Source organism: Manis pentadactyla, chromosome 3 (assembly GCF_030020395.1).
Source record: "Manis pentadactyla isolate mManPen7 chromosome 3, mManPen7.hap1, whole genome shotgun sequence".
NCBI classification, from domain to species: Eukaryota; Metazoa; Chordata; class Mammalia; order Pholidota; family Manidae; genus Manis; species Manis pentadactyla.
The window spans coordinates 221,294,163-221,318,639 of NC_080021.1; the positions used below are offsets into that span (position 1 = coordinate 221,294,163).

The 24,477-nt window shown below is 58.7% G+C and overlaps 1 protein-coding gene across 11 annotated transcripts in view; it reads right to left on the minus strand.

Moving 5' to 3' along the window:
* Positions 1–24,477, minus strand: part of EXD3 (exonuclease 3'-5' domain containing 3) — a 66,699-nt gene that overhangs the window by 34,084 nt on the left and 8,138 nt on the right. For 7 of the 11 annotated variants that reach the window (XM_057499294.1, XM_057499284.1, XM_057499290.1 and 4 more), the window contains 6 exons: positions 22,621–22,728; positions 11,982–12,046; positions 6,569–6,742; positions 6,039–6,206; positions 1,334–1,381; positions 245–384 (listed from right to left, as the gene is read on the minus strand). In XM_057499294.1, the coding sequence (XP_057355277.1) occupies positions 245–384; positions 1,334–1,381; positions 6,039–6,206; positions 6,569–6,742; positions 11,982–12,046; positions 22,621–22,681 (656 nt within the window). In that variant the 5' untranslated portion in view covers positions 22,682–22,728. The remainder of the gene's footprint in view (positions 1–244; positions 385–1,333; positions 1,382–6,038; positions 6,207–6,568; positions 6,743–11,981; positions 12,047–22,620; positions 22,729–24,477) is intronic. The other 4 variants (XM_057499291.1, XM_057499292.1, XM_057499293.1 and 1 more) reach the window with 3 other exon arrangements.

Genomic DNA, 24,477 nt, shown 5'->3' on the forward strand with positions numbered 1-24,477 from the left:
AATCCACGTGGGCTCCCTGTCAGGGCCTGTGCTCTGGAACGTGGTGGCATACATGCCACACAGCAGGTGCTTCGAAAGGATTTATTCAATGAAGGAAAGAAATGAGTGGATGGACAGGCAGAGGGGCTCCAAGCCCAGATGAGGAAGGGGCCACGTCGGCCGATGTCTATGAACCCCTCCCGCCCGGCTCCAGAGACGGCCCTCTCCCATGCGCCCGCTCCACCCTGGGCCCTGCAGAGCTCACCTGGAGACAGTTCTGATGTCAAAGCCCGGCCAGCACCAGGAGTCCATGAGAGCCAGCAGCATCCTCTGGAGGTCCGGGAAACCAGCCACGTAGCGCTCCACGAGACTCGCCTTGTCTTGGAGGAGCAGCAGGGTGCACATCTGCAGGGGAGCACACCCTCAGGCTGCGGGCCTGCAGGCACCCGGAACCTCTGTCCCCGCCACCAAGACCCCAGACGCACCTGCAGCCCGGAGGAGGGACTGACCAGAAGGCAAACCTGGGGCAGAGGCCCAACCCCTGGGGGTCCAAGCACCTCAGTGGGGCCCCACCGGCACCCAGTGCTCTGGTCCCAGCCTGGCACACACACACGGACCTATGCAGGCCTTGCCCCTGGGGGCTCTGCAGCCACCCCCAACTCCATTATGAAGGAGCGGGGGCCCCAAGAGGCAAGGGGTTCCTGGGGAAGTGCCGGCCTCTCGTCCTAGTCTTCACTAAGCTGTGAAGGGTGAGGGGCAAGATGGAGACCAACCTCTGGCAGTGGCCCTGGTGGCCCAGAGTGCCTCCTTGTATGCACAGATGGCATGCTAGCACAGGGACTGGCACATGCCCACAAGACCCTGAGCAGCCCAGGTGCTCCAGGAGGCCCTGGGGATCCCTGGTCTTGGCATTGGGCCTTGGGACACACGGACTGGTCCTCCCGCAAGAACCAGACCTCGACAAAGCCCCCCTCCGGGTGGCTCTTGCAGAAGAGCCCTCCTTGCCTCCAGGCAGTCACCAGGTTCAGGCTGCCAGGAGCCCAGACCCCAGGGGGAGGTCCCTGGGGAGCCCCAACCCCGACTGCCTCTTGGGCTGCTCCACAGCAGAGGAAGACAGCTTGCCAGGCCCTTCTAAGCATGTCACACCGCAGCCCACTGGCTGCTCAGAGGCGCCTGCTCCCCCTGTGGTCGCCCTGCACGGTCAGAGAGTCACAGTGACCCTGCCCTGGCCCCATCCTGTGGGGAGCAAAGCCCAGGGCTCAGTGGTAGGAGACCCCCTTCCTAAACCATGTTTTGGAGACCTGGGTTTTATCCAAATTGGAACCTAAACAATTTGCATGAGAAAGACTCTCACCTTTTCAACATCCAGCTCTGGCTGCAGCTTCGTGCCCAGCATGACAGCCTGGCAGACACAAAAGCAGCCGTTACCCTGGGCCTCACCATGGTGGGGGGCTCCCACCCCTCTGCACGGATGCCCAGTCACCTCCGAGGGGCCTGTTCAGGTCTGGCCATGTGGCCCCCAAGCCAAGGGGCCTGGAATCCAGAAGCACCGAGCCAACACGGCCCCTGCTAGGCCAGGCTGTGCGCGGGGCGGACAGGAAAGACCCGCTGGGACCTCGAGGCGGGTGCTGGGCTCAGGTGGGCACCAAGAGGGAGGGGCAAGGCACATGCCCACAAGACCCCAAGCGGCCCAGACCCTCCAGGAGGCCCTGGGGGATCCCTGGTCTTGGTACTGGGCCTTGGGACACACCAGCTGGTTCTCCCACAAGAACCAGACCTTGAAAAAGACCCCCTCCCAGTGGCAGGGACAAGGGACAAGAGGCAGAAGCCCGCATTGCTGACCCATGGAGCCCAGACACCCACCATGCTGCTTTCCCACACCTGCCTTTGCTTGCCCGCTCCCCCTAAGAACCACCCCACACCCCAGGCAAGGGCCTGGCATGGCCAATCGTGCCCACAGTGAGGGGCTGGGGCTGGCAGCCTCTGCCTCTGGGCACTTCCCACAAGGAATGCCCTGTGTGCGGTGCAGCTGGCAGAGGGCTAGCCAGGTGGGATCAGCTAGGGAGGCTGGCGAGGTGTATCCCTGTGGGCGATGCTCAGAGCTGCCCTGTCTGCAGAGCAAGAGGCTCCCAGGGCAGCTGTCCCTCCGGTGGAGCAGCGGGCATGGCAGAGCACCAGACCCTGGCGCCTGGGGCCCTTGTGCCGGGTGGTGGGGACCCTCCTCCAAGGGGCAGAGAAGCTCTGGGCCCTGAGCGCCCGCACGTAGTACAGGCTGTGCTGCTATTAATAATTTCCATACATCCCGCTCCCACTCCTGCTAGAGGCGAAAATAACCAGCAGAGCAGCCCCCCTTCCCCTGCCCCCACCCCCAGGCAGCTCATAGAAAGACCAAAATAGCGGCCTGGGAAAGTCTCGCTCCGCCTCCAGCCTGGGATGGTGGCGGGGGCGCAGGGCAGGGGGCCTTTCCCTGACCGGCGCTGACCGGCGCCTCCACAGCCTGGCCAGTGTCCAGGAGCTTGGCCTCCGCCGGGCCCCGTGGTCCCAGGGCCGGGGGGGTGCTGGGCTGGAGGGGGTGCCCAGGGTCTGGGGAGGGGACAAAGCAGAGGGAGGGGACACAGAGCTGGGGAGGGGCTGGGGCTCGGGGAGGGCGCAGGTGCTGGCAAGCAGGCACCTTCCCTCTTCTTCATGCTCCCCCGAGGAGCTGAGGGAGCACTGGGCACACACCTAGGAGGGCCCCACACACTGGGCTCATAGCCGGGAGGGGCCTGAACCCCCTAGCCCTGCTCCTGCTGTGCTCCGCCCGGCTGCCTGGCTTCCAGGGCCTGGACCTGGGCCTGCTCAGGCCCAGCCAGAGTGGAGAAGAGGGGTGGGAGGGATGCCTGGGGCTCAGGGCCCTCCCGCCCTCCAGCCCTCCAGCCCTCCAGCCCAGACCCTGGGCCAATGACCGTGGCTGAGGTGGCAGGGAAGGCTGGAAGTGGCCCAAGCAGCCTGGGCCCCGACCTCTCCATACCTCACCACCTCTGCTGGGCTGTCAGCCTCCACTGTCCTGCAGGCCCCGCTCCTCTGGGGACAAGACGCTGACCGTCCTGCAGGCCCCAGCCTCCACAGGTCCTGGGGGACCCTGGGCCCCCACAAATTCAAGCACCCCTCTGAATCTTAGAGCAAAGCCTCTGCTTGGGATGGTGGCCTGACCTGAAGGGGTCAGGTCAGCATGGGGCCGAGGGCAGGATGGGCACAGCCCTCTCAGCAGCAGAGGGGGCCTGGAGCCCGTTCACCTCCTGCCCCAAGGGTCCCCTCTCTCTGCCTGTGGGACCGCTGCCTTCCTAAGAAGCCTGCTCACCCACTGCCCTGCAGCTGGGGCCCTGGTCGGTAGTGCCCACTGGCTGCAGAAAGGTGGGGGCCAGCGTGGAGGGGCAGTCTGTGCTCAGAGCCTGGCCCTACCCACCCAGGGGTATAGCGTGGGCCTCACCTGTGTGGTGGGGTGCACACTCTACCTTGCTGTACAACACTGTCAGGAGAGGCTTCGGGGTGTGCAGCACAGTCCCCCTCCTCTGCCCGATTCCTCCAGAGCAGCCAGCTTCTCATGCAGGCCTGGCCAGAGCTCTCTGCGCACCCAGGGTGCCCTCTCTCGGCCAGGCAGCCTGTGTGGACACTGCAGGATGTGGCCAGCATGCCCGGGGCTGGACAGCCATCAAGCCCCCTGGGGACAGGGTGGGAGGTGCCCTCATTCTGTACAGGCAGACCCCGGGGACTCTGTGACTTGGAGGTCGGACGGGGGTCGGGGTAGGCACACAGGACAAAGGGAGATACTGCTCGGTCTCACCCAGCCAAGGGAGGGCGTCCTGGGGGCAGCCACAGGAATCTGGTGGGATGGCTGGGAGCAAAACCACCTCCTCCAGGCGGCCCCCTGGCCTGACCTCCTGCTTGGGGTTGGGGGGCTCCATGTTGTCCTGTCACTGCAATCAGGCTTGGCTTAGAATGGGCCTCTGGTCATTTCTCTGTCTGAGCTCCTACTGAGGTGACAGCAGGCCAGGCTGCTACTGCCTGGTCACGCAAAGGAAGATTACCTACCCGTCTAGGCGCCTGTGACCGGCCCCTGCTCAGGCCTGGGAGCTGGCACAGTGCTAGCTGCGGAGGGAGCCAGCCCCCACAGAGGGGATGCCCAGGGCTGCACCCACCCGGCCCCTGCGTGAGCAGACAGCAGCTGGGGCAGGGTGAGGATACGGAAACCTGACCTGAGAGGCCCAGAGCTGCTGCTCTGGGGAAAATAAGGAGACCTGGAGGGCTGGGGTGGCACCTGTGGGAAGATCATTCCATGGAGCCCTGGGGCTGCCCGCTGTGCCAGGCAGGAGGCTGACCAGGTGCCCAGGCCACCAAACACAGATGGGGTGGCTTTGGACCCCAGTATGGGCCTGCCTCCCACCCCTGCAGCTCAGGGCAGGCCTGGAGCCAAGGGGCTTTTTTTTTTTTTTTTTTAATAGCAAAGCTATCTTTTTACCTTGATAAGCTGTTTAAAAAATGTAAATAAAATAAAATAACTCAGTAGACAAAAGCGGGCATTCATCCCATCCAGAGCAGCCGCCGCCCTGGACATGAAATATCGCGGCACATTAAGTAGTGAGTCCTGGCTAATCCGAGCAGACAGGCCTGAATGCGGCCCTTGGGGCCGGCACGGTGGGCACTGGGGCATGCACCGCCTGCTGGGCGGCCCTGCCCGGGGACAATGGCTTTTCTTCGCAGAAGGGGCCTGTGCGGGACAAGAGCCCCCTTTGTGTGGGGATTCCTGCCTCGGAGCGCGAGGGGGGCTCATTCAGCCAGCCAGACACTCTGAAAGGCTCGAGTGTCACGGGAGAGGCCGGCGCGCCAGGCTGCCTTCTGCCTCCTGCATCTCTTCAGGCGCCGCCGCCACTCGGCCCTGAGGCCACGCACGGTTCCTGGACGCGTGGCCCTCTTGGCTCAGCGGCGCCCTTTCCTGGCCGCGGGGCAGGCAGGGACCCTGCACCCCCTCCAAGGGACGGGCAGGCCCAGCGAGGACCCACTGCCCGCCGATCATGAGCCACCGAGCCCCTCACCGACCCGCACACGGTGACGGGCTTGCCTCCCGCCCAGAAGCCGCCACCCCTGTGGCCCCATGGCTCCCAGCGCCCACACCTAAGTGGCCCTGGTGCTCTGGCTGCCACCCCCAGAACCTTCTGGGCCCACCCAGGTCCCACAAGCCTCTCCCGGGCACTTGCCGCCACTGGGCCTGTGTCCCTGAGTCCCCGCAACAGGCCTTACAAAGAGGCAGCCGCCCCAAACACTCCACACACACTTGCAACCCTCCACCGATGTCCCAACGCCGACTGCAGAGGCACAGGTGTCACACCAAGGGGCCAGTCCTGCAGATCACTGGTACCCTGGGGGCAGCAGGACCCTCGCAGTCAGACCCCCCAGAGTCATCACCGTGGCCTGACCCAGCCCAAGGGCAGCACGGACTTCAGGAGCCGATACACTTGGTGGAAGGGCACTGGCTGGAGCTGACCCCAGGGCTGTGGGAGTCCAGCCATCTGACCTGGGCCTGAGCACGGGGCATCGCCTGGCTCCCCACACCTGGGCTCTCCCCAACCATGAGCGTGTGCCCTGGAATCAACAGCCATGTCCCAGGTAGGTGGCCCTGCCACACAGGCCCCCAGGCCAGAGCTCGGGTGATGAGCGCTGCTGACCACATTCGAGGGCCCCGGGGGCACCGCAGGGGGAGGGACCCCCGTGTGGTGTGGGGCTGCTTCCAGCCTCTCTCAACTTGGTGTGAGGGTCTCCCAGGCCCCTGACCCCTGGCAAGGCCCTGAGCCATGTCCCTGGCTGGCTGGTCCCCAAAACTCTCTGCCAGACCCAAAGTCCCCCACACAGCCCCACCTGAGTGGAGGGACAGAGAGGACACTTCCGTATGGACACTGTGAGACCCCCCATCTGGCTCTTCTCTGCCCCGCTGACCCCATGTGCAAGCCAGCCCGTGGCGAGACAGTCAGGAGTACCTGGAGCCCCTCCCTGGGGGCCCACACCACGTGGAGGGTCCCACTCACCTCTTTGAACTTGCCATCCTGGTGGAGCTGGTGGATGTGTGCCAGCAGGGGCCTCCGCTCTGCGTCCTGCAGCTGGAAGATGCTGACCAGAGGCTCCACAAGACGGGGGGTGCTCTTGGCGAGGACCCTGACTGCACGGGCTTGCAGCTGCTTCAACCCTGGGCTGCCCTGGAGACCCGAGACCCAGCCTCAGCCAGAGGTGTGTCCGCAGCCAGGGTCACGGCGCTTGGTGCTGGGCAGGCCTGACCTGAGAAGCCTGGCACATGCAGCCCTGTGCCTGTGGGTGAGGCCTGGAGGCTGGGACCCAGGCGAGGGAGACGTGTGGCTGCTGGGACGCTGAGGGTCAAGCCCACAGGCCAAGGAGTGATAGTCAGTCCTAAGGCCAGTGCCCCACCCCCGCCCACCACAGGCAAGCTCACAGGCTGTGGAGCTCGGTCATGCAGCATGGAGCCCACTGTGCTCGGAGGGGTGGACAGGCGGAAAGCAGGTGTCTCAGGAGAGTGGCCAGTGGGGCCGCGGGCAGGGCTCACCTGGGCCAGCCCTGGGCATGGCCGAGCCTGCAGCCAGCAGCTGAGCTCACAGGCGACCCACACCTCTAGGGTGGGGCCCGTCCCCTGCCGACCCTGGCTGCTCTCCAGCATGGCCAGGAGTCCTGCGCGCGGGTCACGCAGAGCAGCAAACCCTCGCCAGGCCTCTTCCCGGAGCTGTGAAGACACAAAACCTCAGTGCAGCTTGTCCAGCCCCAAACTGCCCTCAAACCCCTCCGTGTATGGGGCCGTCTCATGTGGGACACAGGGCTTGTTCCCCAGGACAGACCGAGGGTGGGCCCTGTCTGAGGGACTCCGGCCACTTCTCTGTGCCCCAGCCAGCTTCATGGCACGCAGGGCACGTGCGCTGCCCCTGTGGACATGGTGACTCGTTAGCAGGGCCTGGCAAGCAATGGAAAACAGGGAAAAGGAAAGAAAAACCCCAACGAAAAATGCTTCTTGTTGACCTTCCTATGTCCTGCAGGAGCTTCGGACACTGTGCAGGAGCTGAGAGAGGAAGAGTCCTCGGAGCAGCGGTGTTCCCAAGAGATGTCAAAGCGAGCTGGGTGCCCTCTGGGCGGCCAAGCGGGGCTGTGGCCAGCCCTGCCTGAGTTCTGCCCAGCTGGGGTCTGTGAAACACCCTGCAACCAGGTGCCTGCTTGGAGCCACAGTGCCTTCTCGTGGCCCCACGGCACAGCCACAGGGTCTAGGCCGGCTCAGGCCACAGCCCAATGCCCGAGGCCACTCAGGACTTGCTGACAGACCCAAGGACAGCCTCAAAAGACCGTGACGCTGTCACCACTGGGATGTGCAGAGGCCACACACATATCTCAGGGGTGGGGGCCGCCTCCACCAGCCCCACATGCTCAAGGACAGCTGAGCCTGAACAGCCACTACCTTCTTGCTGACGGGAGGGACAGATCTAGAAAGATGCTGCTCTGGTCTTTGGCCCTAACTGGTTGGAGTGCAGTTCCTGTCCAGAGCCTTCGGCAAAGCAGCTCTGAGAGGCTCAAGGGGCACAGTGGGAAAGGGTGTGCGGCCGCTGTGGGCCAGGGCTGGGGCCCAAGGGAGAGGCCCTTCATTGGTGAGAACCTCCCACTCTGGGCTAAATGCCCACTGACCAGTGGCCACAAGAAAGGAAGGCTTTCCAAGGAGCCACCATTCTTCCTGAGTCTGGGGTAATGGGCAGCCAGATCTGGGTATGCCGCAAAGAAGGAGGGTGCCTGACAAGGCCCTGAGAGGCACAGGGACCCCAGCCCAGAGGGGTGGCCCCTGGAGTCCCAGACCCGCCCCATGTGGGGAGAGGTAAAGCTGCTGGGCCAGCTCCTCCCCCTCACTGGGGGTGTCAGCCGCCCTCCTGGTGGGAACCCCCTGTGGAGGAGGGGCTCATGGGGGCCAGAGGGCACATTTTTCTGAGGGCTGCTGCCCCCACATAGGGGCATCAGCAGTGCAGTGCTGATGGCCGTGGCCTTCAGGGGTCCCCAGGAAACCGGGTACACACCCCTCTGTGGCCTGGCCCACAAAGCAAGGGGGGTCTCACTCCGTACAGCCATGCCTCCCAACAGCCTGCTGCTGGGAGTATCTTGGCCCAAGGTGCTCGGCGCCAAGGGAGCTGGGGGAGAAGCTGTCCCTGTGCCATCCCAGCACCACCTGGAGACACTCGCCTGGCCCAGGAGCCACAGCAGGTGCAGGTCCACAGCCCCAGTGGGGCACCTCCTCACTCTATCCGGCATCTTCACCAGGCAGAGGAGACATCCCAGAAGCCCTGGGGACCCCCCAGGGGCCCACTGATTGAGCCTTGGCCGACGGAATGAGCAGCCACGGAGGGTGGTCGTCAGAGAAGCCACAGGCCCCCTGTGCTGTCGGCCCTGCCACCTGTCTCGCCTCTGCCCACTGAGAGTGTCCGGTGCCTGGCTGGGTGTGGGGCTCTGGCCCAGGAAGGCACTGCTCAGGTCTGGGCCCTGGGCGTCACCTGCGCTTGCATCCCCTTCCTCATGAGACGCCTCTGCTGCACTCCGAGGAGCGGCCCGTGGCCCACGGCCCCACACACATCAGCGGAGCGCAGCCCGGCCCAGCGTCCCGGGCGCAGACAGGCGCACCAGGATGCTCCACACAATGTCCACTCGGTTTCGCCGTGATTTCAGGGTCCCTGCACCGGGAGGTTTGGCACCATCACTAAACATGGAGGGCAGAGTCTCCCCTTGAGCATCTGGGCGAACTCGGGAGGCCTGGCAACCATCTCTCTACAAACACCCAGGAAGTGAGGGGTCTGCGGATGGCAAGGTGTGGGGAGCACGTGAGGTCCTGGGCTGCCTCGGACACACCGAGCTGGTGGGCAGGAGGCCGCGGACGGCTGGGACAGGGTGCACCTCTCGGGATGGGGAGGGTGGCTGGGCTGCTTGTCCTCTGCCCGGATCCAGGCGTTGAAGGAAAGCCGCCCGAGCGGGTGCCCGCACACCACATGGGCCTGAGTTTATTTGCTCTGTGGCCCAGGAACTTAGTCCCAGTGACCCCCCGGGGGACCTGGCGGGAAGAAGCCACAATCGGTCTCCAACTGCTCTGCAGGGATGCCCAGGCCGCCTGCCACCAGAGGGAAAGAGCTTCACTGACATGAGCTCACGGTGAGGAATCACACGACACGGAAGGACAGAGCCCCTGAGCAGCCGCCCTGGGAGGAAGGTCAAAGCCCTAAAATAAGGGTGATGGACATGACTCGGGCATGAAAATACAAAACAAACTTATAAAGTCATTAAAGAGCCAAAGGACAGCCAGAATCAAGGACAGGACAGGCCCTCCTGCAGCCCCACGCCAGGCCGCGGCCTCCCTCCCCTCCTGCCCCTGCAGCCTGGCAGACCCCACCCACCAGGGCCCAGCACCCACCCGGCACTTGCCACCTGCACCCTCATTCCCGGCCCCTCGTCCAGGAAGATGTGAGTCTGGGGTCCCCGCCCCATCCCAAGCTGCTCCTGTCCTGGCCTTGCAGTCTCAGTGTCCACGCCAGTGACCCTTGAACCCTGAGACCCTGGTGGGCCTCTTCTCTCCTTCCCTCCTGCCCTCTGCCGTCTCTCTGCTCCCTCTCCCGCCTGCCTGGGACCGGTGCCCGGTCATCCTCTAGGGTCGTCAGCCCCGTTGCTGGCTCACACTCCAGGGTGAGGCCGCTGTCCCCTGGTGCCCACCCTCCAACTCAGTGGGTCGGCACAGCTGAAGTTCCCCTCACAGTCCTCCGGCTTGAGCAGCACCAGAACCCCAGAGGAGCTGCTCAAACACCTGGTACTGACTCAGCAGGGCTGGGCTGTGCCCAGAGACCAGCACGTCTAACAAGCTCCGGGAGGTGCGCTGCCCGCCCCACACTGTCCTGGGCAGCACCGCCCCTCGTGCTCACCCACCCTGCCCCCTCGTCCTGGGGGCCTAGGACAGCCTGACCCCACTGCCCCTCCGCACGTCCCCCTGCCTGTTCCCCAGCCGAGGCCTTGCTCAGCACCGCCTGCCCTGGGCACTCCCATCAGCACCCGAAGCTGCCATGTGTGTGGCCATCCTGGAGGAAGACCAGAGCCCCCTCCCCACACACCAGCCCATTTCTCTCCTGCGTGTGTCACAAACCCCCAGAGAGTCCTCTGAACTCGGCCTCCAGTCCCCCGCCCTGTCCCACCCTGTCCTGGGGAGACGCCGCCCACGTGCCCTCTCACACACCAGCCTCCTCTCTGCCCCTCGGCAGCACTCCTCACCCCGACCCTGACGCACGGGGCAGCTGCACCCCCCACCTAAACCTGGAGCCCATGTCCCCTAACACCCCACACATGATGGGCCCTTACCCTCGACCCACCCCAAGCCTGTCCCCCACCTCCTGGCCCTGGGGCATCCTGTCCAGGCTCAGACGCTGGGCATCAGGGGCTCGTCTGCTCACGTGAACCCCACAGCCCCTGGTGAGTGGACCCTGACTGAACGCTGTGCCGCCTCCTGGCTTGCTGGGAGCAGCTCGCACACCATCGCTCACCTGCCGCACACCAAAGTGAGAGCACGTGGACCGTGCTCCTCCATGGCCAGAAACACGGGGCAAGAAGATGACACTTGTCAAAGGAAATCATTATGGAAATCAGAAAATAGAGGAGGACACACAGAACTCAGAGGGGACGTGCGCCTCCCTGCCCGCATCACGAGGGAGGGAAGAGTGGGATGAATGACCGGGACACCCACAGACCACGGAGCAGCCAGTGCACCCCAAAAGCCGAGAGAGAGCGACGGCAAGGAGGCGAGAAGCCGAGAGAAGAGGAGGCTGAGCCCCATCTGAAAGTCCGGAGGACCATGCAGGCCCTCGGGCGGGTGACGGCGACATGCCCATGAAACGGAGCCTTCCCAGAAGCAGGAACTCCAAATGGGCACCATTAAGGGAACGGGGTCTTTGACTGGAGTTTGTGGGGCAGTAAGTGCGCTCCTGCAGACCCTCAAGGGGCAAGTAATTCCTGTCTTCAATGGACTTTCTAGAGAACAGGGAAGGAGGGGCGCTCCCACCCCCGATTCATGGGGTAGGTTCACCTGGACACTGGGGACGGACAGCAGACACAAAACCTCACAGAAACCACAAGCACAGTGACCCGGCCGGGCACATCAAAGACCTGCGAGGACCGTTGATGTTAGACCTGTTAATGCAATTTGCCATGGTCGTGTGGTCCTAACCTCAAAGCCATGGAGGACAGAAACTAAAGTTTTTGGGTTTTGCAAAAACTTGGGATTTCTCCAACAGATGGCTGGGTCTGGCTGCTCACTCGCTGCAGAGCCCAGATGTGTGGGCAGCCTGGCGGCGCACGCCCACCTCCTGGGCTCAGACACTCTGTCTGCACAGCCTGAGGCCCTGCTCTGGACTCCTGCCCCAACAAGCTTGCCCCAGGTCTGGGCACTCTGCCCACCCTCGCCTGGCACCAGAGGATGGGGCCTTGTCCCTCCAGTCACTTGTGGGCCCTGTGGCCTGGGCAGCAGTGGCTTCTGTGTCCCCCCAGGAGCAAGTGCAGGGCAGGAGAGGCTGAGGTCAGGCGGTGCCCCACCCCCAGGGCTGAGGCGAAGCCGCCCCCCAGCACAGGCCGTAGTGGGGCACGTTCTGGAGGCGGCAGCTGCCACCGCAGGGCCCCCAAGCCGTGGGAGACCAGGCAGCCTCCCAGCCATGGCAGCCTCCTCCTGTGGGACCTCACACGGCCCCAGTGCCCAGAAAGGCTGTTGCGCCGCCCTTGTAGGAGAGGCCGGTGGGTGCGGCCTGCTGCCAGATCCCCTGTGCTCCACAGAATCGGGGTGGTGACTCCAGACTCTGGCCCCCCACTCTGAGCCTCAGCACCAAGCAGGGCCAGGGGTGTCCCAGGGCTCCACCCGATGTGTCGGCCAGCACACTCCCTGTGGCCAGCGGGCTCCCACAGCCCCCCATGCTCACCTGCTGCCACTCCCGCGTGGACCACAGCGTCCTCAGGGCCTGCAGGAACAGGAGCGGGTCCTGGCCTGGGGGACAAGGGCCATGGCAGGGACTCTGTTGTGGGATGGGGCCCCTGCAGAGACCACTGACCCCTCCTCAGCCAACCCCCAGGGCTCCCCATGGCCTCTCCTTCACTCTCTGGCCAGAGCACCCCACCGCCCCTTCCCGGGACCCTTGGCCCTGCCATCCAGTGGCGCTGGGCCTGCCCTACAGTGCTCACTGGGGTGGGCTTCCACCTCACAGCTCAGTAGGGAGCCCTGGCCCCACATTTTGGCCACAGTGGGCTAACGGTCTCAGAGTGGCCCTGCTGCGAGTAGGGCGGGGGCATCAGACAGCCAGGCCCTGCCCGGGCCAGCCGACCTGCAAGAGCACACCCACAGGACACAACACCCGGCAGGTGTCTCCTCACAGCCCACGCTCACCCCCTGCCCACGTCTGGCCTCTAGCACCTCCTGAGGCCCCCACGTGGTCCCAGCTCTGCCTCCCCTGTCCCCAGCCTCCGTCCTGGCCCCCATCCTGCCCCCACGGGCTGGCTGCTCCCCAGCTTTCCCCACGGTGGTCGACTGGGGCCACTGCTCCAAGAGCCCCCACCCACAAGCCCTGACCCTTTACTGCTCCCTGCACCCCACACCCACTGCAGAGCAGGGCAAGGTCAATGCCAAGGAGGTGGCCGGCCGGAAGAGGTCACTGCTGCTTGCTGTCGCTTGGGGGAAGAGAGCCCCTCCCGAGGACAGGGGACCCAGCCTGGGGGTCACCCACAGCTGCCAGCACCCCTGGCCGCCTTGGATGGCCTGCCCCGCACCCCCCCGGCCTCCGCCTGCCCCTTTACCTGCCTATGCCCAAGCAGAGCTCCGGCACAGCCGGTCCTGGCTTCCCGCTGCCCCTCAGCGGCACCCCCATCCTCACAGGCACCTCCCCCACCCTGCCCCCGCCCCGCCGCCCACAGCCCAGCCGGGGAAGGCCAACCCAGGCTGCTGTCCGGCTGGGAGCCTTCCCAGCCCTGTGGAGCAGAACAGGTCCTGGGCCCAGAGGCAACACCAGGTAACCTGCTTGTCCTTTTGTCAAGAACCACCAGGGGCCGCAGCTCAGAGCCTGGGAGGACATGAGGGAAGGCAGCTAAGGCGCCTGGGCCCCAGCCAGGAAGATGGGAGAAGCCCCCAGCACTGGCGCAGGACCCTGGCCATGCCCTTCATATGGTGGGGCTCAGGAGTCATGCCCTCACATGGTGGGGGTTGGGGTCAGGCATCGGTCAGGGTCAGGTCCTGGCTGTGAGCCCACACCCTGCGGGGGCAGAGGTCTGACACGCTCCCCATGTCAAGTCAGGGGGCTCAGGGGCTCCGGTGACTTCATTAGCAAATCTACCCAGGAATCAAGGGGGCAGTGGCTCCTTTGGGAGACAGGACTTGAAGGGAAAGGTGGGGGATGCCTGACCAAGTCCTGGAGGGCAGCCCACCTGAGGACACGGACAGGAACCAGACAAGACACAGCGGTCAGACTTGCCCACGCAGGCCACAGGAGGTGCCACGCTATGTCCGGTCCAGGAAGCAGGTAGACCGAGCCCCGTCCCCCGCCCCTCACCCTCCCCACTGTGTACCCGCATGGCTCGTGAATGGCATAGAGGAGAAAAATCACAACACCCTTTCGGTAGGTGCAGAACAGGCATTTCATAAGAGCGAATTCTATTCACGATTCAAGAAATAATTCAGCAATCAGAGTAGAGGAAACTTCCTTAACCAGGTACCAGGTGTCTATAAAAATCCTCTGTAAGCACAGGACTTAACGCTGAAAGTTCTCCCGCTGAGACGGAGCCTCAGGAGCTTCCCTTTCAACACGCCCTGGAGGTCCCTGCACAGTGCAGGAGAAAGGAAAATTAAAGGCATAAAACTTGGGAAGGAATAAAAAAGAATCATTGCCCTGACAGACTCTGGCACATCTATAAACACAGTATATTCAATGCTAAAAAGAAATAAGCTTCCAAAAAATAGAGGAGGAGGGGATACTCCCAAACTCATTCTATGAAGCTAACATCACCCTAATACCAAAACCAGGCAAAGACCCCACCAAAAAAGAAAACTACAGACCAATATCCCTGATGAATGTAGATGCAAAAATACTCAACAAAATATTAGCAAACCGAATTCAAAAACACATGAAAAGGATCATACACCATGACCAAGTGGGATTCATCCCAGGGATGCAAGGATGGTACAACATTCGAAAGTCCATCAACATCATCCACCACATCAACAAAAAGAAGGACAAAAACCACATGATCATCTCCATAGATGCTGAAAAAGCATTTGACAAAGTTCAACATCCATTCATGATAAAAACTCTCAGCAAAATGGGAATAGAGGGCAAGTACCTCAACATAATAAAGGCCATATATGATAAACCCACAGCCAACATTATATTGAACAACGAGAAGCTGAAAGCATTTCCGCTGAGATCGGGAACTAGACAGGGATGCCCACTCTCTCCACTGTTATTTAACATAGTACTGGAGGTCCTGGCCACGGCAATCAGACAAAACAAAGAAATACAAGGAATCCAGATTGGTAAAGAAGAAGTTAAACTGTCACTATTTGCAGATGACATGATACTGTACATAAAAAACCCTAAAGACTCCACCCCAAAACTACTAGAACTGATATCGGAATACAGCAAAGTTGCAGGATACAAAATCAACACACAGAAATCTGTGGCTTTCCTATACACTAACAATGAACCAACAGAAAGAGAAATCAGGAAAACAACTCCATTCACAATTGCATCAAAAAAAATAAAATACCTAGGAATAAACCTAACCAAGGAAGTGAAAGACTTATACTCTGAAAACTACAAGACACTCTTAAGAGAAATTAAAGGGGACACTAACAGATGGAAACTCATCCCATGCTCGTGGCTAGGAAGAATTAATATCGTCAAAATGGCCATCCTGCCCAAAGCAATATACATATTTGATGCAATCCCTATGAAACTACCAGCAACATTCTTCAATGAACTGGAACAAATAATTCAAAAATTCATATGGAACCACCAAAGACCCCGAATAGCCAAAGCAATCCTGAGAAAGAAGAATAAAGTAGGGGGGATCTCACTCCCCAACTTCAAGCTCTACTATAAAGCCATAGTAATCAAGACAATTTGGTACTGGCACAAGAGCAGAGCCACAGACCAATGGAACAGACTAGAGAATCCAGACATTAACTCAGACATATATGGTCAATTAATATTTGATAAAGGAGCCATGGACATACAATGGCGAAATGACAGTCTCTTCAACAGGTGGTGCTGGCAAAACTGGACAGCTACATGTAGGAGAATGAAACTGGACCATTGTCTAACCCCATATACAAAAGTAAACTCAAAATGGATCAAAGACCTGAATGTAAGCCATGAAACCATTAAACTCTTGGAAGAAAACATAGGCAAAAACCTCTTAGACATAAACATGAGTGACCTCTTCTTGAACATATCTCCCCGGGCAAGGAAAACAACAGCAAAAATGAGTAAGTGGGACTATATTAAGCCGAAAAGCTTCTGTACAGCAAAAGACACCATCAATAGAACAAAAAGGATCCCTACAGTATGGGAGAATATCTTTGAAAATGACACATCCGATAAAGGCTTGACGTCCAGAATATATAAAGAGCTCACACGCCTCAACAAACAAAAAACAAATAACCCAATTAAAAAATGGGCAGAGGAACTGAACAGACAGTTCTCCAAAAAAGAAATACAGATGGCCAACAGACACATGAAAAGATGTTCCACATCGCTAATTATCAGAGAAATGCAAATTAAAACTACAATGAGGTATCACCTCACACCAGTAAGGATGGCTGCCATCCAAAAGACAAACAACAACAAATGTTGGCGAGGCTGTGGAGAAAGGGGAACCCTCCTACACTGCTGGTGGGAATGTAAGTTAGTTCAACCATTGTGGAAAGCAGTATGGAGGTACATCAAAATGCTCAAAACAGACCTACCATTTGACCCAGGAATTGCACTCCTAGGAATTTACCCTAAGAATGCAGCAATCAAGTATGAGAAAGATCAGTGCACCCCTATGTTTATCGCAGCACTATTTACAATAGCCAAGAATTGGAAGCAACCTAAATGTCCGTCGATAGATGAATGGATAAAGAAGATGTGGTACATATACACAATGGAATACTACTCAGCCATAAGAAAAGGGCAAATCCAAACATTTGCAGCAACATGGATGGAGCTGGAGGGTATTATGCTCAGTGAAACAAGCCAAGCGGAGAAAGAGAAATACCAAATGATTTCACTTATCTGTGGAATATAAGAACAAAGGAAAAACTGAAGGAACAAAACAGCAGCAGAATCACAGAACTCAAGAATGGACTAACAGGTACCAAAGGGAAAGGGACTGGGGAGGATGGGTGGGTAGGGAGGGATAAGGGGGGGGAGAAGTAGGGGGGTATTAAGATTAGCATACATGGGGGGTAGGAGAAAAGGGAGGGCTGTACAACACAGAGAAGGCAAGTAGTGATTCTACAACATTTTGCTATGCTGATGGACAGTGACTGTAAAGGGGTTTATAGGGGAGACCTGGTATAGGGGAGGGCCTAGTAAACATAATATTCGTCATGTAAGTGTAGATTAATGACACACACACACACAAAAAAAGGGCAGTTCCTGTGTGGTAACCTCCAATGAGTTCTACACAAGGGTATAAAGGGCATATAAAAGTGTAGGCAAAGGGTCTGTTTGTGTTTATACAGAGGATCAAAGCCTAATTGGGCTACCCCGAAAATGAACTAAGATACGATATGAAAGAGAACTTCCAACATCTGCACTATCTGGAAGACTCATGCCAGAAGATGATCATCAAAAAACCCCAACAAAGATCCACGCACTGCTACAGCTGTAGATGCACTCATCCCACCAGTTCCTGGACTTGCCATGGGAATGAAGGAGATATCTAAGCTGGCCTGTGCATACAGTAAAACAACAAATTTGACTGGATCTATACTGTTGGAACTCAACCAAGAATTAGGAGAAGTGCAAATTGTAGCGCTCCAAAGTCTTACAACTACAGACTATTTACTGTTAAAAGAACATATGGGATGTGAACAGTGCCCAGGAATGGGTTGTTTTAATTTGTCTGATTTCTCTCAGACTGTTCAAGTTCAGTTGGACAATATCCACCATATCATAGATAAGTTTTCACAAATGCCTAAGGTGCCTAACTGGTTTTCTTGGTTTCACTGGAGATGGCTGGTAATTACAGATATGCTTTGGTTATGTAACTATACTCCTATTATGTTAATGTGTGTGTGCAATTTAAGTAGTAGCTTAAAACCTATACATGCTGAAGTTACTCTACAAGAAGATATATCAAAGAAATAATCAATCTTCCCATGTTTTCTTCTGCCTGCTACTTCTATAGCTTTTCTTCTTCCTTCCTAATTACAACCCTTAAATAGAATTCGTGCCTCATATCAAATTTACCGAGTATCATAATTCTTCCAAGTGGTAAAGATACCTCAAGACAAATGCTGGGCATAGAAGCCACAGGGCATAAATATGCAAAGAAGTAAAAAGCTAACCTTGTCAAACAATATTGCTTCTCTCTCACCAACTTTACATTTCCCTGTATGGCCCCGGAAGATGACTGGTTAGCCAGAGACGGGTAAGATTCCTCAAGGGAGGAACAACCTAAGACAGGCACAGTCGCAGGGGGGTCATCAGGTGAGAAATTGGGGATCAACAGAGGTGAGGCTTAGAACCTCACCCCCCCCTGTTCTGAGAGAAATCTTCTGCATACGTGGATGTTTTATTGCCCTGGTCTAGCTTGGATTAACACATAGTCTACAGGCACACACCTGATCATCTACATTTGCTCTCTTACAACACTAAACTATGTTTTCTACCTTTATCTTGTATCTACCTCCCACTTCAACATTTTATTAAAAATAATAATAATAAAGAGAGAAATGTGGTATCCACATATAAATCAAGTATAAAAATCAAATGAGTATTCATATTTGAACTGACTGTTTATAGCTCATAATGCATGAGCAAAACCAAAAGTTTCTGTGATGACTGCCCTTGTACTGTTCACCATGCAACTTATTCACTATGTAAGAATTTGTTCTCCATGTAAGAACTTGTTTGTTATGCCTCAGAAGATTGGAGACTGACGAAAATTAGGCTTGGGGTGGATTAATGATTGTGCATTGAGCATTGACTCCCCTATACAGAATTTTATTGTTGTTAACAATCATTTGATCAATAAATATGAGAGATGCCCTCACAAAAAAAAAAAAAAAAAAAAAAAGTACACACTTCCAATGGTAAAATAAATAAGTAACCGGGATGTAATGTATAGCATAAGGAATATAGTCAAGATATTGTAACAGCCTGGTAGGGTGATAGCTGGTACCTAGAATTGTCATGTATATAAATGTTGAATCACTATGTTGTACACCTGAAACTAATGTAATGTAATACTGGGTGTCAACTACCCTTCAATAAAAAATAATTACCTACACACACACACACACAAAAAAAGAAATAAGCTATCAAGGCATGAAAAGACATGGGGAACCTTAACTGCACATTGCAAAGGTAGAGACACCCACGTGAGAAGGCCACGGACGGTATGGTCCCAACTCTACGGCATTCCAGAAAAGGCAAAACTGGAGACAATAAAAGGATCAGCGGGTGCCAGGGGCTGGGGGAGGAATGAAGAGGTGGAGAACAGAGGACCTGCAGCAGGGAGATGACTGTGGCACTGCAGGGACACTGCACTTCCAAACCCCTAGGACGTGCAATGCCAAGTGTGACCCAAAGGGAAAGCGTGGACTTTGGGTGATGATGTCATGTCCACATGGGTCAAGCGAAAGTAACGGATGCACCGTCTGGTCGGGGAGGCTGCGTGCGTGGAGGGGCAGGGGGCATATGTGAGATCTCTGCGCCTTCTTAATTTTGCTGTAAACCTGAAAGTGCCCTGGAAAAAAATAAAGTCTTTAAAAATAAAAATAAAATCATTACTCACTGAAAAAAATGATTAATTTTGTAGAAAGCCATAAAGAATCTGAAGACAAGTTATTAAAGTTGACCCATGAGCGTATGTTAGCCTGAATGCTCAACACGAGGCCAAAATTAAAACCAGCCATTTCCCTATAAAATGGCAACAAGCGGAAGCCAACAGTCACAAAATCAGTTTCAATAGTGTCAACAGCATAAGACATTTCAAATTTCCTGGGATAATTTTAACAAAAAAAGTTCATGTAAAAAATCCCAAAGAACATCGAGAAAAAAATTAAAAGCCCTGATCAAGGAAAGGCTATATGATACAACCAGTAATGTAAAGGTGTGGGATCCCCCAGAAGGGGTCAGGAGATGCCAGCACGGGCGCAGCCGGGTGGGTGTACCCGCGCCTCCGCCCGCCTCAGCAACGCCTCTGCCGCACACAGGAGCGCGGGAAACCAGAGGACCGCCCGGCCGAGGCTGGGGCCCCGGGAGTCGCCCCAGCGGTTACGGCCGGGCGGGGCCGGCCCAGGAGGGCAGCACGGACCCTGTAAAGACCCTATGGGGGAGCCGGGCTCCCACAGCACCTGCGGACCCCTCCTCGCACCTATCAAACACCCTCCCTGACGGCCAGTTCCAAAGGTGGGAAACAGACAGTAGAGCCCCGGAAGGAAACCTGGGGAGACCGTGATGACTTTAGGGGAGGTCTCCTCAAGGGCACACTGCACAGAGGACCCCTGACAATCTGGAGGACCCACGCAGGAGACGCCCTCCGGCTCGCCCAGCCACGCCCCCTCACCTGGGGCCACTCAGCTTCCCACCTGCGCCCACAGGCACGCCTAGCCCGGGCTGAGCAAACTCCGACAGGAGGGGCCCGGTCCCGCCGGCTCGCCCAGACAGACAGGCAGGAGCTCTGTCTGCCCCGGTGGAGGAGCGGCCGAGTGCCCCTGTGCAGCCAGGGCCCAGCAGGGAGGGCACGGGGTCTTCCGTGCACAGATGGGCACCAGCGTGCCTCGCAGCCTGTGGCCTCCACCTCCCTGCCAGGCCTAGCGCTGGGCCTGGCACAAGTTCACAGCGAATGCAGCCCTGACAGGGGGACTCGCTGGCCCAGGCCGGACGGCAGGTCAGGGACAGCAGGACAGATGGCCGCTGGCCTGCGACTGGCCCCTGACCCTGCTGCCCCCAGGAGCAAGAGGCTGGGGGCGGGGTGAGCAGCTGCATGTCGGGAATGCTGAAAAGAAGCTCAAACTCAACAATCCAGCCCGTCTGCGCCCTGGGCTTTCTCCCTCCCAAGGGGCCCTCCCCACACGCACTTGGGGGCGCCCCAGGGAAGGGAGGGGGCAGCCAGGGGCTTGGCAGGGGCGGCGGGGGGCCCACCCCTCTGTGCTCGCTCTCGCAGGGCCCTCAGGACACGGAGAGTCGCCAGCTGCCTCCAGGGGCGCTCCTGAGATAGCCAGGCAGGGACAGGGAAGGCAGGACAGACAGACACCACTTCGTCCAAAACCCCACTGAGCCACCTCAGGCAACATCAATTTAGGAAACAGGTGTATTCTAGAAAAAAACTCCAGCTGCCAAGTTAACTTCTACTATGACTCCCTGTTATTTTCTATCATAAGGCTGGTGGTGAAAACTAAACAGAATGGGTGCTTTTATCAGCGGAGTGGGAGGCGACGGGCTGGGCCTGGTCAGTGGGTGGGGGACACCCGGCCTCCCCGCAGGGAGCCTGCAGCACCAGGTCGCCATGGAGCCACCCAGAGCCGGGACCTCCCCGCCCTCGGTCCCCTCATGTGACCCTGGCTGCTCTCGGGCCTGATCTGCAGAGGCTCCGCCAGACGCCCCGACCCCCGCCTGCCCACCTGAAGGTGGTGCCAGGTGTGCCGAGCCCAGGCTGCCCTCTCCGCGGGGTGGGCTGGAGCCCTTGGCTAAGTCACGGCAAGGCCGCCTCCATCAGTCCAGAGTGGCTGTCCTGACTCTGTCCACTCCGGGCAGCTGCTGGCAGGCAGAACCCCCAGTGAGCAGAGCGGGGGACCCCTCCTGGGCCTCCGACCTGGGGGAGAGCCGCAGCAGGCGCCCTGGTCTGGTCTGCGGACCCGGCAGTGCCTCCCCAAGGCCTGTTTTTGAGAGGCCACAGGCTCCTGCCTGGTGCAGGAGCCGCCCACCACAGCTGTGTCCACGCGAGTCATGGCGGGAATTCCTGCCTCAGTGGGAGGGGCTGCGTGGCTCCTGTGCTGCTGTCCCCTGGGGCCGCCCTCACACCTGGCATGGAGGGGCCACCTTGCAGCGCTGCTCTGCCCAGCAAGGGCCTGGCTCCAGGAAGCCTCCGGGGGTCACTGCCGTCACCACAGCCTGGGGTGCAGGCCCACAGGGAGGGGAAGGGATGGATCTTCCTGGAGCTGCTGCACCTGCCCCCCAACTCTGGGCCGAGAAATGACTGGACTCCACCAGACTTCTGACCTTCCCAAGGAAGAGAAGTCCAGCACTGCCTGAGAATCCGGAGTCCAGCTCTGTGTGCTCAAGCAAAGGCCACATTTTTAGGAGGGAAAGGGTCTCGGAGCCGGGCTGATGGTTCCGCTGGTCCTGGGGGAGGGGAGGGCGGGATGGGAAGCGGGAGAAGCTTGTTCTTGCTGCCCCGCTACCAGCAGCAGCAGGACAGGCTGGCGGAGGCTTGGCAGACGCTCCTCAGCGCCCCTCCAAGCTCCAACACGGCTCAGGGAAAACCGACGCCCGTGGCTCTCGGGGGTGTCAGGGTGCCAGAGCCACAGACCGAGAGGGTCCAGCTCAGCAGCAAAAGCAAAGGGGCCAGAAGACCCTGGGGGTGCTACCCAGACCCTGGTGTGAAGCCCACCGAGGAGGCCTCCCTGGCTGAGGTCCCAGAGGCCTTCCTAAGGCTGGCCTGGTCAGCAGAGCTGGGCCCCCAGCAGGCCAAGGGACAGGGTCTGCTGATCTGGGGTCACTGTGGGGGCTTTCTGCGGCACACCCCCATTCCAGGAGAGCAGAGAGCGAAAGAAGTGACAGTGGCCTACCCTGCGGCAAGGGCCAGGCCTGGAAAGCCCTGGGGCCCCCTCTGCCCATACTCAGGCAGAGGCCTGGGTGTGTTGTCAGGACTGACCACACCCCGCACGTGACGGGGGCTGGGACAGGCATGGGTGATCAGATGCCCCCCTGAGGGGGACGTCCTGCCTGGGGACCTGAAGATGGCCTCTGTGCCCATGGGCACCACCTTCCCTGAACTACCCATCCAGTCACAGCCAGTCCTCCCTGCCAGTCACCAAGTAAGTGGCCAGCAGGCAGCCCTTGAGGCATTGAGGCCAGGCTGCCTGTACCCCAAGGGCTGGTGCATCCCACCCCGAAGCTGTGGCCCCGGACACCTCCTACATGGGGTCCCTGCCTAGCGCAGCATCTGTGGCCCGTGCTCAGAGAGCCCAGCACGCGCTCACCCATCCATCCATGGCCCTGCACACATCCCCACCCACCCCACCTGTGGCCTGCACACAGGCCCTCCTCACTGCACCACAGACCTGGTCCGGTCAGATGTGGCCCAGCTGGACTTGGGCCACGAGGGGCGCAGACTCACCCATGGAACGGCACTCACCATCAGCAGGGGTACCAGCGGCATCACCAACTGGGTCTCCAGAGGGGTCTCCCGGGTCCATCCTCAGCCAGGGCCGGGGGAAGGTCGGCAGGCAGCTTGAGTGAGGCACTAGTGGAGAGGCAGTGAGGCTGTGGGCTCCACAGAGAAAGGGGACAGACCCCAGGGGGCAGCCCACGCAGGGCCCACCACTGGTTTCAGAGGTGTGAGGGGCCCAGGCAGCCTCAGAGCCGCCCACCAGACCCAAGAGCACTTGGCACTGGCCTCGGAGGGGTCCCCTGTGAGGGCTCATGAGCCACCCTCACGGGCACACGCAGCTCTAAATAATCCAGGCTGGCAGTGACCTGTTCCTCTTCCCAGGCGGCCAGTAGGCTTCTTGTAAATGTGTATTTTATACAAGATGCTTTTCTACTTTATGGAGATTATACTGGTTTTTTCTTTTCATCTATTTACATGAGGCCTGACAGACTTTCTTCTTGCAGACAGATTTTCGTCGGTTTCACAGTGATACACACACAGCCTGCCACACAAATCCGGATCCTAGCACGGGCTTCCCCCCTTCAGCTCCCACCCAGAGACCCCTCTTTCAGGAGCTCTTTTAGCTGTTCTTTTGAATATTTGCATTCATATTTCCAAATAATACACCAATACGGGTATTTCCTGGGTTTTCGGTCTTCATGTGAGGACCAGCCTCAAGGGAAGAGCTAACTGTCATATTCCTGGGCCCCCCCACACCCCACAACCTCCTAAAACAGTTCTGTGAGCATCTTCCATTGACTCATTACTTGCAGAAAACATGAGCACAACAGTGTAAATGCTATTCGTTCACAGCTGCGCTGCAGGTGGACTGTGGTGGCCTTCCCATTCGTGGACAATTTACTGCGGACCTCTGCTCCGGCCGTGGGGAGTGACTGGTGCCAGGCCAGCCCTCCCACTGCAAACATCAAACAGACAACACATTTTAGGCAGTTGATTTCTGGGCCACGGGCAATGCCACGCGCTTCCTGACGAGGTCCAGCATGGGCCTCTGGGTGGCCAGCTCCCAGGAGTGCTTTCCCAGCCTCCCGCCATGCAGAGGAAGAGGCAGGTGCCCCTGTGTGACAGGGTCGGAAGGAGGGGCTGTTTAGGGTGTGCTAGAAGCACGAGCGAGCAATACAGGGCCTCCAAGGCCCCCAGGGGCAGCTGCAGCAGAGACGCTCTTGGTCAAGCACGCTGCTCGCACTGGGCCCCAGCCCAGGCTCCAGAAAGGCCATGCCTTAGGACGGTGGCTAGAGCGGGCCCCACTTTAGACCTGCCCTCCCTAAATCTGAATTCCAAATCAAATCTGCAGGGGGACACTTTTGAGTGGTTGAGTCCCACCAGATATGGCAGAATATTGGAAAACGAATGCAAAAGAAAGTTCTCAAAAGCCACAACCACTTCACGTTCACCTCCTGGTCGGCCAGTCCCTCTGTGCGTCCGTCTGTGTCTCCACGCTCGGACTGTGCGGCGCCCCCTCCTCCTCCGGTGCTGGCGGCAGACCCCCCTGCAGCTGCAGCCTCTGCAGGTACCACCCGGTGTCCCAGGGCCCCCCAGGGCCTGACAGTAGATCCTTCTGCTTTCCAATCCAATAAATGGAGGGATTCTTGGCAGAAAGGAGCTACTTTAGGCGCAGCCCCCCTTCGAAGTAGCCAAAATCATAGTTTCTCTCATGCCGGCCTTCCCCCAGATCTTGTTCCGGCAGCAGGCGTTTCTTACATCACATTACAGTCGCTCAGGCCCCTGATAAACGTCCAGTATAGCGGCTAGTGGGGAGACCGGCTGCTCCCGGGCGGGCCGGGGTGCCAAGCCCAAAGCCACCACCCCACCCCAGGCAACCCT